This window comes from Mangifera indica, chromosome 3 (genome assembly GCF_011075055.1).
Source record: "Mangifera indica cultivar Alphonso chromosome 3, CATAS_Mindica_2.1, whole genome shotgun sequence".
In the NCBI taxonomy this organism is placed as follows: Eukaryota; Viridiplantae; Streptophyta; class Magnoliopsida; order Sapindales; family Anacardiaceae; genus Mangifera; species Mangifera indica.
In genome coordinates this window covers 1,331,276-1,344,511 of record NC_058139.1, presented here as the reverse complement: position 1 = coordinate 1,344,511, position 13,236 = coordinate 1,331,276, and the positions used below count along the sequence as shown (strand labels likewise).

Sequence of the window (13,236 nt, the reverse complement as noted above, 5' to 3'; positions counted from 1 at the left end):
AAAAAAATCTTGAAAAAGAAAAACACTTATACTCTTTTGTATCCTAGCAATATTCATGACTTCAATCATCAAAACAATAATAAAATTTAAATTTTTTTCAAAAACCAAACATATGGGGTGAAAAATGTGAAAATTGTGAAGTATGACAAAGGAAATTTACATACACCTTGAATCTTTGTTTTCGAATATACAACCCGGTACTATTTGGATTTTGATAGAAAATTATATCAAAAATTAAGAGAGTAAATTCCACGGATTTATATATAATTTCCAACAAACTCAAATATAATAATTATATCGAAGGTGTTATTTTTTTCTATCAACCTCTTAATTTTTTATTATCGGTAATTTAAAAAATATAAATTTTGAATATTTAATTAAAATAATTTTAAATTAAAAAATAATAATCAACTATATAATATATCATCTAAACTCATAATCAAATATTTAAAATTATTTATACATATATATATATATATAAAACATTACTCATATTAACAAAGAGTGAGAGCGAGTGGAAGAAGATGTGGGCGCGCGTGGATTAAGGGGAAGAAATGTAGCGGTCCCAAGCCAAGAATTGTAGGGAGTGGGGGAGATGGACTTTAATACACCAATTAATTAGAATTTGATGGGAAATTTTGGACCACCTCATCTCGCCTCATTCACAGTCCCTTATTTTGGTAACATTTTCTTTTTTGCATCTAATTCTTCTCTTCTCTCTTTCTATTGCAGTACTCCATAGCCTACCTACACCCTCTCTCTCTCTCTCTCTCTCTCTCTCTCTCTCTCTCTGAAACTCATCTGGGAAATATAAAGCCTGTCCACAACTGAACTCCTTCTTTGGAATAAATTATTGGGAGTCGTGTCAGTACAAACTCTCTATTTTTTTATTTTTATAATAATCATTATTATATATAGGTTGTATTGTATTGTAATATATGGTATCGCGGGGAAAGGGGACAGACACCTCATGTGGCGGCTTGTAGTTTCTAAACCAGGCAGACGACGATCGTTGCTTTCCATTGTTTGGGCTTCTGATTTTTAATCATTCAATATTTTATACACACACACACACACACACTCTCTTTCTGAAGAAGGGTTCTTGTTATTATTATATTCCTGTGTATGAAATAATTGAGGGGAGGGGAAGTCTATTTTGGTTGTATTGACATGGGAACGTATTGACCCACTTAAGTTTGAGCTTCAATTAAGAGAGAAAGGAAAAGAAAGGCTTATTTCTGAAGAGATATATGTTCTTAGATTTGTTCCTACAAGGTTTCTTTCATGGCTCAACATGTTGACTTGTTAAGAAGAGAGGAGGTCTCGTAAGAAAGAAGAGATCATCTCTAATCAACTTCTTCTTCTTCTTAGTACCACTAAAGCATATTAACTTCTAGTTCTGTTTAACCTTTTGCGACATAATTCTCTCTTGTTCTGAATCCGGTAAGTCTTCTCTTCTTCTTTTATTTCTTCTAGTTTGTTTGCATTTAACAAGTGAAGAAGGACAAAGATTTCTGGTTTTTTTTCTCTGTTCCTTTGATTAAAAGAAGAGATTTTGATTACGACCTTGTTTGTTATTTCAACTTTGATTTAATGGTGTGTTATCGGGAGTGAATATTGATGGAATTCTGGTTGCAGAATCAGCATCAAGTTTTGGAATATCAGAAGATAGACGCAAGCTATAGCGAAGTGTAAACAGGAAGAAGGAGACATATAAAATTGGATATACATGGCTAGGGAAATCTGTGAAGATAAATCAAAGAACTTCATTTCGTCAGCATCTGGTTTCTGTTACTCAGATGTTTCATCGAGTAACCCAACAGTTCATCAAACCCATCTGGTGAACCAGATCCAAGACTTTGAATCGAATCCAGAGATCTTTAACTTGACCACAGGCATGGAGATGATAGGGTTTTCTAAGAATCTACAGCAGCAACACTGTGACAGCAACTCTGTTATGTGGAAAGAGTTCTTTAGCAAACATGGAAACAACGCTGGTCCGTCTTCTTCAAAAACGATCAATGAGTCAACAATTGACTTTTATCATCATCATGAGTTCAACAAACCAGAGTTCACTACTGGGATATCAGAAACAAGTAGCGAGAATCTTATAGTTGGAGCTCAAGAGCATGGTGGTTGGCAAGAGAATAGGTTACTTGTTGATGATTCTTCTTTGAGGTGTGTTTTTCCTTGTGAACCCAATGAAAGACCAAGTCAAGGTCTTTCACTTTCCCTTTCTTCAAGTAATCCTTCAAGTATTGGTTTACAGTCTTTTGAACTGTGGCCGGCCAATCATGCAAGCCATGACCAACAAGACGAATTGAGGTTTGTGGGGTTAAGTTCTAGAGATGGGTTCTTTGGGAAATCTGCCACCATTCAAACCCAGCAACAAATGATGCAAGATGGATTTTTGGGTAAAGCTGCGAATATTCATCCTCAAGGGCAGTTTCAGCCGAGGAATTCAAGGTACTTGGCTCCTGTTCAGGAGCTTTTGAATGAGTTTTGTAGCCTTGGGACTAAGCAAACTGATGGTCCAAAACAAAAGATCCATAAGACCAAACAAAGGGATGATGAAAATGCAAGTAGTTCTTCGAGAAGGCAATCTATTTACTCCCTGGACTTCATCGAATTACAGAAAAGAAAGACAAAGCTGCTTTCAATGCTGGAGGAGGTATACATACATGTGTATATATATATAATATGTTTCGATTGCATTGTTATTTTCATAAAGGTACTTTCTTTTTTCCCATATCTTTCCCATCAGAAGAGAAAAAGAAATCAAGAAAACATTTTTTTATTCCCATTTAATGAAAATAGTGAAATTTTACTTGTTGATCGTTCGGTTCTCCAGGCATGTTTCTTGAGCTAATTTAGCGACCTGGGGCCTCCCCATAAATGCCCAGATGGTGACCAATCCGCTTTTAACTTCTTTCCTAATCCCTCTTCTCCTTTTCTTTTCATGGCATCCGATTTTTCATCTTATATTGTGGGAAAAGTAAAAAAAATCCAACTTGTTTTTCATGTGTGGTTAGGTTGACAGACGGTACAAGCACTACTGTGATCAAATGAAAGCTGTGGTATCTTCCTTTGAAGCAGTGGCGGGTAATGGAGCGGCAACAGTCTATTCAGCTTTGGCTTCTAAGGCCATGTCAAAGCATTTTCGATGTTTAAGAGATGGGATTGTGGGTCAAATTCAAGCAACAAAGAAGGCCATGGGAGAGAAAGATCCAGTTGCACCAGGCACAACTAGAGGTGAAACACCAAGACTAAGGATCCTTGATCAAACTTTGAGGCAACAAAAGGCTTTTCAACAGATGAGTATGATGGAGAGTCATCCATGGAGACCCCAAAGAGGCTTACCTGAAAGATCCGTTTCAGTTCTTCGGGCTTGGCTCTTTGAACATTTTCTACACCCGTAAATTTCCCCATCTTTTCTCTCCTCTTTCTTTTGCACCATTAAAGAATAGTCTCTATATGAGTAAACTACAAAGTACATTTAGTGAGAGAACCAATGCTTTCTACAAAGAAATTAAAAGAAAACATCTGTTTTCGTTGTTTTGGTACTATGAGTTCTCCTAGTCACAATCATTTTAATTTCTTGTAAAAACAAAGTAATCTTTTTGTTAGTTTCTTTACACCACTATTCAGATTCCATGTTTCAAATTTGTCATATTATTTCTTCTCAATCTTTCGAAATATCTCTTGATCCTTTCCCTGTTGTTTTTGTATGGATTTAGTTCTATTACATAGGACCCATCTCTCATACACACACACACACACGCACACTCAACTAGTAAAACGAAATATTCCTAATACCAATCTCTCAATATTAACAATTTTTTCCATGAAAAATCCTTTGCAGATACCCAAGTGATGTTGATAAACATATCTTAGCCCGCCAAACTGGTCTATCAAGAAGCCAGGCACGTCCACATCTCTCTATTGCTTATTTTAATCTTGCATGAATTAATTTATATTATCAATGGCCCGTATGTTGTTGGGATCCACATTTTTGTTTAAATTATTGTACCCTGTGAACATATTATAGGTGTCCAATTGGTTCATCAACGCAAGAGTGAGGCTGTGGAAGCCTATGGTGGAAGAAATGTACTTGGAAGAAACAAAGGAAGGAGACAACTTAGCCTCTCCAGATGGGGTTACTGATTTTGATGACAATGGTGGCCGGCTTAATCAGAATCCTAAAACCGATCAGAAACCAACAGCCGATCAACTTGTTCGAATTGACTCAGAATGTCTATCTTCCATTATCAATAATAACCCTGATAAGAATGATCCTAAAACCCCTAAAACCCTTCATCAAAACCAACACTTGCAGCATCAGCAACAAAACTTCGGGACATTCGGCGCCATGGAATTGGATTTTTCAACGTACAATCAGCATGCAGTAGGTGAGGTTTCCTATGTCAATGATCATAGCAATGATAATCAGAATTTCAATGGCGGTGGCGGCGTGTCCTTGACATTAGGGCTGCAACAGCATGGACATGGTGGTGGCGGAGTGAGCTTAGCATTCTCGCCCGCATCACAATCCTCTCTTTTTTACACCAGAGACGTCGACATTGAAAATTGCCAACCAGTTCAATATTCACTTTTAGACGGTGAAGGACAAAATTTGCCTTACAGGAATCTGATGGGAGCTCAGTTGCTTCATGACTTGGCTGGCTAGAAGTAAAGTCTGTCTCCATATTTATGAAGCTATCACAGAAGAAGTCTCGATTCTTATCAAAGAATAGTTTAGGTATAGATAAAACTGCATACGATAATATATACATAAAAGCTACAGTTGGGTTGAATATATCATATAATATATATTTATATATATCTAGTTCTAGTAGTTTTGCATATTTTTAATATTGGAACAGACATGTCTTTTTACTGTTAGGTTGAATTTCAATGGCAATGGCGATTGATTGATGCAAGATTGTTCATACAGATGGATATATTTCTTTCTTCTTTTGGGTGGAATCTATTTTTCAGAGATTTAACTTGTTATATATGTTATATCTATCTATAGGTAAGCCTGAACTTTCAGTCTTTTTTTCTCTTTCTTTCTGTTCTTGGTGGCGAAGCTCTTAAGTGATTGAATCATTTGTGGCTGAAATTATTTGGATTGCATGAATACGTTTCAATATTTGCTCTTGGACTCATGTAGGGGGCTTAACCATGTTTTATCCATGAAGACAAATTAAATTTATTAGCACAAATTGTCGTGGTCCCTGATTCATCTTGGTGAAGATGATATTTCATTGATGGAGTTGCGTTGCTTTATGCTCTACTGCTTTTCCTGATGAAAAGACACCTTTGCGAACTGCCTTTTTACAAGTAGTGTGGATGGCGTTACGTTTAATTTTAATTTCTATAACATTTTTATTATTATTATTATTTTCCTTCGAATATATATCTTTTCTGGACCATATCGTTGCATGCTCAAGATTCGACTTTAGCAAAGTTAGTTCATCATAATGCATACCCAATACACTTTCAACTATGTTTATTGAACTTCCCACGAAAGGCACTAAACTTCATTAATTTCTTTTGTAATCACTAAACTAATGACCTCACTTTTAAAACAAAACAAAACAAATAATAGTAGTTAAGTTTTATAGTATTTTTAATAGAAAATATTAAAAGTTTGGTTTTTCTTCATTAGGAAAATCGGAGAATTTGGTTTCTTCAATTAATTCCGGTATTGTTATATACTTATATATATATATATATATATTTTAGAAAGAATTAATATGGATGGATGAGCAATCATATCATGATGATAATAAGTAAATTATCAGAACCTACTTGAGTTTGCTTGATGATGGATGGATCTTTATGACGAAAGCAAGTAGGTGAAGAAATCCATGAAAAGCATGGGAGATTAACCTAAAATGAGAAGCATTAAATGGGACAAATGTATGATGTAGTATAAGCTGGAAGAGTGATTCGTTCATATTTCACAATCGGAAACTTGCATGGGAAAAATTATGAAAGCGATATTTATGTCTATACATATACATATACATATAATATTCTTAAAAGCTTTGAGAGCTCCTTCTGATTTTGAAGGGAAAACAAAATGAATACCATTTTAATTACAGCTTCATTAAACAATTGTTTATTTTCTTCTTCTTTATTGTGTCGTTGTTCTTTGTTTAGGTATAGCATGCATGAAATTGGATGGACATAGATTTTGGAGATGTCTACTCTCCTCCCTGCTGCTTAAAATTAGTTTTGTTGGGTGGCTGAAGAACTGTATATTGGTTTGGTTTCTGCAACTGCATACATAGCCAATATTGTTTGCTGAGTAACTTATATATGCACAGATCGAAATTGGATAAAGGGATATCGGCATTGTGGAAAACTGCAAGCAATATTTATATACACCTAAACTTTTACCATTTTTAATGTAAAAAATCTTACTAAGAAGAGTCGAGGTGAGATTCTCTGTACATTCTCCTCACAACCAACTACTCGGGAGGGTTGCTGGTTAGGGCTTCGCATCACCTATTCACTTCCCTAGACTCTTGGGTGAAATTGTTATAATTGAACTTTGATTGTTCTATTAATTGCTTTTACGTATCTCCCACTTTAAAAATTAGTTGAAACCCTAAGGAGATATTTGGTTAAAGGGGGTTAAAAGATTATTCTGATAATCTATCTTTTATTATTTAATAAAATATTTCAATAATCTTCTATTATTAATAATAATGTGTAGGTAATATAAAGAGTAATTGAATACTATCTTTATCTTAGGTATTAAGATTATTAAACTACTTTTGATTTTATTTTAACTATATTCTTATTTATTTTTTTAAAATAAAAATAATATTATTTTTAATCAATATAATAAATACCATAAAAAATATTTTAAAATAATTATACCAAAGATAATAAATAAAATAATATACTAATATTACTTCCAATCAAATACAATTATTATTTATATCTATCAACTTTTATTAAATATATTAACAATTTATACTTAATAATCTTTAAAATAATTTATTTTTAAGATAATTTTTTAATTTTAATAATAAAATAATATCCGAACCAAACCCCTAAACATCTAACCCATTTTCTAATCGATTTGCGGCAACCTTATATCAATTAGAAGCTTTACTAATATTCTCTTTTGAGAGTGAAGCTACCAGCCTATGTGTGACACCTCCTGTAAGAAAGGATATTTTGGTATAAAAGTACACAAGTACGTCATTAGCTCTTTAGACCGCTGGCCACTAAGTATACTGCAAAAGGTCAGACTGGGTTGGAGCCAAGTTTGAATATAAATTGATTTGGACTGAATTTAAATTTTAAATTATTAATTTAAATTTAAGTTTAAATTCATTTGGACTTATTTAAAATATTATCAAAAGTTTTTCGTAAGTTAAATAATATCATAAAAAGTAATATTGAAAAGTAGCGGTTTAGGGGCAGCAAATGGTTGCTATCTAGAACGGTTGTAGTTTACATTATATCATAGTTGGTGTTTTAATTTGACAAATATGTCTACATCTCTTCTGCCTTCTGGTTTTGGTTGGCGAGATTTAATGGCCGCCGATGCAGCAGATAGTATTTAAGAATCCAACTAAATTGTAAGAGAAAATGGAGATATCACAGCTTTCTATTTCTCAGTAACTGCAGCACTAGTGGGCTAAAAATTATGAGCAAAACCTGCAAAACTCTTGGCCCAATGCTACAATAAAAATTCTCCTCGTCTTGCTGGCCTGCGTTAGTACTCCTGGTCTGGTCACGACCAATGTTTCAAAACAAAACCCAAAAACAATTATTTGGGCTTACGTTTAACTCTATTTTTAGATAATAATCATTCAAATTGAATTAAATTTGAATTAAAATTAGTTTAAACATGATTCAAATTAGAATAAATAATTCAAAATCGAACTTGACTCATTTAAATTATAGGAAAAGAAGAAGAAGAAAAATAACCAACGAATTGATTTTTCGGTGCAAGAACAGCCACAAGACAAGGATCGGAGACAAGTTGAGGATGAGCTGAAACTTCTCCAATTAATTTGAACCAAACTCAAGATAGCTCAAATCGAATTCATCTGTCATACTTCCACACATATAGGGCCTCATTTTTAATGGATATTAATAGGTTGCAGAGATGCAGTTATGAAAGCCACCGACAATCTAGATCCTTGAATGGTAGCCGGGTAGAGCTGGCACCGTGAGGAACCATCCACCCTCAAGTGGAGAATAATTGAATGGTTACATTCATGTCAAAACAAAATTCAAATCATATCAATCAATTAGTTCCACAAAATTTTTTCACGGATTTATTCATTAGTACAGTTTTTTTTTTTTAATAAAGGGTATTTACGTCATTTTATAAAACCTTAAAAACAGTAGTCTTGAGATTGAACGAGAAAAATGAAAAAATAAATAAACTACACCATTAACGGTGTTATTGTCTGATACAATTATTATAGATCTGCGTGATGAGTGAAGCACATTATGGACTGTTGATCAAGATACTGGGACCCATCTCTGCACCTTGATACAGGAAACATAAATGGACCCCGCTCTTCTCACCTTCCTTTTAGAATTTTTAACCTCCAATCATCACGTCGTAAAAATATTGGAAAGTGACAACTGAGAAGTCACCAACGAAGCACTTTAGCAGTGCTATCAATATTGTCCTTTCTTTACACCGACACATAAATTAATCTAAATGATGTTTTATTTAGATGATTAAAAATTGCCAATTATATTATTATATATTAAATAGGTCAAAACCTAGTCAAAATGACACGTGGATGGTTGCGTGCAGATACGGTGATACCCACTAAGTGCAAATCTAGTGTTGTTATAATATAATATATAATAATAATAATAATATGCCAAATGACTTATGTCACGGAGAGTGTGACTTTAGACTTCACAGGCTGGTTTCCCAGGGACAACTGATAAATAATAGGCCAAACGACTATTTCCCACCCAAGGTATGCTGTAATGACGAGTTTCCATCCTTTAACTATGGAAACACCAAACACCCACCCATGGCCGGTTAGATTTAACCAAACTCTAACGGTGGTAAATTTAATTGCATTTTCCCCCCTAAAAGTTTAAAAACTAACATTTTTTCCCTAAGCTAAGTTTGAAAATATTGCATTTCCCCCCCTAGGGTTTATTTCCAAACCCTTCCAATTTCCAAACCCTTTTCCGTCGCTTTCTCCGGCGCCATCACCGGCCGTCTTCCCCTCCCGACGGTTTCTCTTCCACCGACGGCGCCTCTCAACTCGACCTCAACGTATCCGACGCAGAGATAAGCCATCTGGGAAGACGATTATCTTCCCAGATGAAGACGACTCGTCTTCCCAGAGGACGACGAGTCGTCTCGTCGTCTCGTCTTCGTCTGGGAAGACGTCGTCTTCCCAGACGACGACGACGACTGGGAAGACGAAGAACTTCGTCTTCGTCTTCCACAGCTTCTCCGACTCCGATTGGAAGTCCAAATGGGAGGAAAGAGTTCTCTGGAAGGTGAGGATGCTTCGGGAGGGAGAGACCGTCGGCAGTGGAGCCGGAGACCGTCGGCAATGCTTCGGGAGGGTGAAACTGCGATTTTTGAAAACTTAGGCTGGGGGGGGGGAATTTTAGTTTTTAAAGTTTAGGGGGGCAAAATATATTCTATTTTAATTTATTTTTAATATTCTAGAGAAAATGACAATTTTACCCTTGCCACTGTTAGAGTTTGGTTAAATCTAACCGGCCATGGGTGGGTGTTTGGTGTTTCCATAGTTAAAGGGTGGAAACTCGTCATTACAGCATACCTTGGGTGGGAAATAGTCGTTTGGCCTAAATAATAATATAACATAAATAACCACAGTGGTCTAAGCTACAAGTTTGGTACATTTTTTGTCTGGGTGAAATTGTTCATGGATCTACCATGGTCTAGATTACAAGTACAAAATTGAAGTGGAATGAATGAAATTATATGAAAGAAACACAAAGGAATCCCTACCGTACTAAATTATATTTCACTAACCTCACCCTCTCTACATACACCCACATCTATCTCCATCCTTCCAGCACTATTCCTTGACTTCATCACTCTGCAACAGTTTCTTCTAGGAGACTGTTCAAATACACAGAAGATGAAATTTATATTAGCAATTTTGTAGTACTACAAGTATGCCACCAGCTAGTTTAATGATAAATTACCGAAGAACTTACTCTTTCCCATAGATTTGGGTCTGGTTTTTTGTAGACCACCACCACGTCAAGTTTAGCAGGATCAGCCATCTTCCATCTGCAGAAGGGGTGGGGGATTTTATGCCGTTGGTACTCGCTCACCGTCTGGTTCATTGTTGAATTGAATTTGGCATCTGACATGTAAAATACGAATGGTTTTTGACACTGGTTTCGGGTAACCGGCCGAGTGTTGAAAGCGTACGCTGTGTAATCTGCCCGTCTATACCAATTCAAAAATGTTCTTGACGGCATTTCTATCTCCCGGGGGGAAAATATCCCCCGGAAAACTTGAACTGCAAAGCCCCATGAAACGGAGATGGTCCAGCTCTTTTCTTTGTCATAGCAGATGGATTGTTGCAGGAGTGCAGATGAATCTAGCTTCTTAGGCACCATAAGGCGCTCAAGGGCTTCAACGCGAGTCACATTGGGAAAGATGGGCTCGACTACATCCAGGTGATGAAGCGACACCAATGGCGTAACCGGGTGCGCTGCAAGGAGTCCAAACAAGTTGCCATACACATCATACTGATAGCAAGCCACCAAGAAGCAACTGTTAGCATCAGTAACAATCTAAACATACCAAGATAAATTAAAAAATTACATTATCCATAAACAAATAGTTCTAACTGCAGTCAGCTTTAAGTCAAAGTCACACATCACAGTGCGTGACTTACACGCACAAACGATTGCAACGTCTAATTCTAGTTACAAGAAGGGGTCCCAAAACGGTCCACGTGGACCCAAAAACAATTTGAGCCTGGCTAGGGACAAGTGGACAACATTGAGCTAATCAGACGCCTCAAAATCATAGACCAATTTTAGAGTCAATTAAACTTGACAATTTGATAACCAAACCCAATCAACATCGCTGGTATAATTTCTACGAACGTAGAAAAAGTCATCTCCCGAAAATATCAACCACTCAACAAAATTATAAATAAAATCTTTCAAAACGAGTTTTTTAACTAAACAACGACGCAAATTAACTTAATGATTAGCATTTAATTCTGAAATTAATGCTAAATATAGAGAAAAATCAACCCCGTCACTCGTACGAATCAAATTATCGCGATGTTATCATAAACCAGGAGACACAATCTCGAGTTCACAACCGCATCGACTCAATTGAACTCAACCCAACCCAGATTACAGAACTGAAAACTACGAAATATGGAACAGAATTTAAAATTTACATTGCAGATGAGGCATTTCTTTTTACTTTTCTTGCAATGTAAACCAATTTAAAGAAAAGGGAATGAAGGAGAGTAGGAATGCAGTGACTGAATTGCAAACCTGGTGAAAGCCGAGTTCTTTAGTGAGTGGAACACCGAGTTCAGCCATACAAGCTTGCATTCGATCGTCGGAACCGTAGAGTCCCGGATATCTATGAATGCATTTGTCTTGCATCTTGACAAGCGCTTTAGCTAATGGGTAACTTATAGCAAACCCCCCGCCACCGTAAGCCATTCCATAAGAGAAAAATATATTCTGCAAATGGGATTCCGATAAACTCCCGATATAATAAAACTGATTATGGTCATATTTTCTCAGAATCCTAATCAAGTTCTCGGTTATGAAAACGGTGTCGTCGTCTCCCATCACAAACCACCTCACATTTTTTAGCCCAAGCCGGAGTGTTTCCGATACGATGCGGGAGATCCGTATGGCCGAACGGTGACCCTGCTTGTTCTTGTACGGGAACTGTGAAGTATCGCTTGAGATCTTTATTAGAGGCAAGTTTTCGCTCTTGTTGGTTTTGACAACATCGTCAAGCCACACGACGCCTCGCATTTGTTTTGGCTTGTACCATATCTTGATGTACTCTTTTCTCTTGTTCCAAAGCTTAGCTGATGCCGCGATGCCAAACACGATGTGGTGGATATCAGTGGCTATTTGTGTTCGTCTTTCTTCAGATTCCCGTCGGTGGATGGGGTTTTGTCCCGCCGTCTGGTTGAGAATCAACGGCGTGGATGTGATATTGGCCACTGTCGCTGTTTCCGATACACGGTGAGTAATTAAGAAAGGTTCCTCGACGCAACCGCGTGAGTTGGAGACGAGCTTCAGTGTGTAGACAACGTAAGTGACTGAAACGAAGAGGATAAGCCAGACCATGGGCTTCGGACCGGGTCGGCTGCTGGGCCCGGCTCCTGTAAGTGGGTTTCCCGATGGGCTTCTCATCTGAATCTGATCCCACGCTTGTTTCTCAGAATCTTTAGGGGTCTTCATCTTTTTGTTATTTTGGGTGTTTTTCTCCTTTTTCTTTCTTATGAATATGAAAAAATTAGAGGCCGTGCATTGGTTAAAAGGTGTTAGGGGTAAAGAATGAAATGGCTGTAGCCAGATTCGGTCAAATAAAAGCTCAAATACCAAACACTCAGATTACAGATTCAATGCAAATGCGGAATTTGTTTAATGAATGCTAAATAAGAACAATTTTCTGGATTTGTTGAAGTAGCTGGAAACAATAACGAAGCCCAGATTTGAGAGATCAATGTGGATTGAGAATGCCCAAAAGAGAAAATCTGGTAAATTTTCCGATATCGACAAATTCAAACGAAGAAGAAGAAGATGATGATGAAGAACAAAGAATTACAGAGAGTTAAACTTTATGGTGAGAGTATGCATAGGCATAGCTGTCGGATTGCAGACTCTCTCTCTCTCACTCCCAGGATAGAGCTACACAACACAGCCTAATATTTACCTTTAATCATTTTTAAAATTTTGTGAGGGAGGGGCCACTTTTTCTCAAGGGAATAATCACGTGTGTTTACTCAGACGTATGTGTCTTAAGATTGTGGATTGAAACCAACGATGGATGATGAGGTTTGGTAATTGTTTGGGCCCACTAAAATTTGACTTTTCTTACATGTAGGCTACAGAGACACCCCAGTTAGATTCAGGAGGAGAGCCCACGTATCCGTATGGTCTGAAAATATCAGATGATTGATTGCAGCGACCGACCCTCAATCACCAACGACAGGCAACTCCACGCTGTTTTCCGTTTCCAACTAC

The 13,236-nt window shown here is 36.7% G+C and overlaps 2 protein-coding genes across 2 annotated transcripts; one reads left to right on the top strand and one right to left on the bottom strand.

The window, feature by feature from the left end:
* Window positions 1-688: 688 nt before the first annotated feature.
* Window positions 689-4,940, top strand: LOC123211774 (homeobox protein BEL1 homolog). The gene is made up of 5 exons (XM_044630659.1): window positions 689-1,443; window positions 1,639-2,671; window positions 3,033-3,415; window positions 3,863-3,923; window positions 4,049-4,940. The coding sequence occupies exons 2-5, from the start codon at window positions 1,730-1,732 to the stop codon at window positions 4,685-4,687; spliced, it is 2,025 nt and encodes a 674-aa protein (XP_044486594.1). The 5' UTR covers window positions 689-1,443; window positions 1,639-1,729; the 3' UTR covers window positions 4,688-4,940.
* A 4,889-nt stretch (window positions 4,941-9,829) lies between these two features.
* On the bottom strand, window positions 9,830-12,917 carry LOC123210043. Its single transcript, XM_044628205.1, has 3 exons — window positions 11,518-12,917; window positions 10,207-10,749; window positions 9,830-10,108 (listed from the first exon to the last, which is right to left on the bottom strand). Exons 1-3 carry the CDS (start codon window positions 12,448-12,450, stop codon window positions 10,004-10,006), a joined length of 1,581 nt encoding a protein of 526 aa, XP_044484140.1. The 5' UTR covers window positions 12,451-12,917; the 3' UTR covers window positions 9,830-10,003.
* Window positions 12,918-13,236: the final 319 nt, after the last annotated feature.

Coding starts and splice junctions, on each gene's coding strand:
- LOC123211774 (XM_044630659.1), top strand. CDS start 1,730: ATGGCTAGGGAAATCTGTGAAGATAAATCAAAGAACTTCATTTCGTCA. Junction 2,672..3,032: donor TGCTTTCAATGCTGGAGGAG/GTATACATACAT, acceptor ATGTGTGGTTAG/GTTGACAGACGGTACAAGCA. Junction 3,924..4,048: donor CTGGTCTATCAAGAAGCCAG/GCACGTCCACAT, acceptor AACATATTATAG/GTGTCCAATTGGTTCATCAA.
- LOC123210043 (XM_044628205.1), bottom strand. CDS start 12,450: ATGAAGACCCCTAAAGATTCTGAGAAACAAGCGTGGGATCAGATTCAG. Junction 10,750..11,517: donor AAGAACTCGGCTTTCACCAG/GTTTGCAATTCA, acceptor GCTTGCTATCAG/TATGATGTGTATGGCAACTT. Junction 10,109..10,206: donor ACCCAAATCTATGGGAAAGA/GTAAGTTCTTCG, acceptor GTATTTGAACAG/TCTCCTAGAAGAAACTGTTG.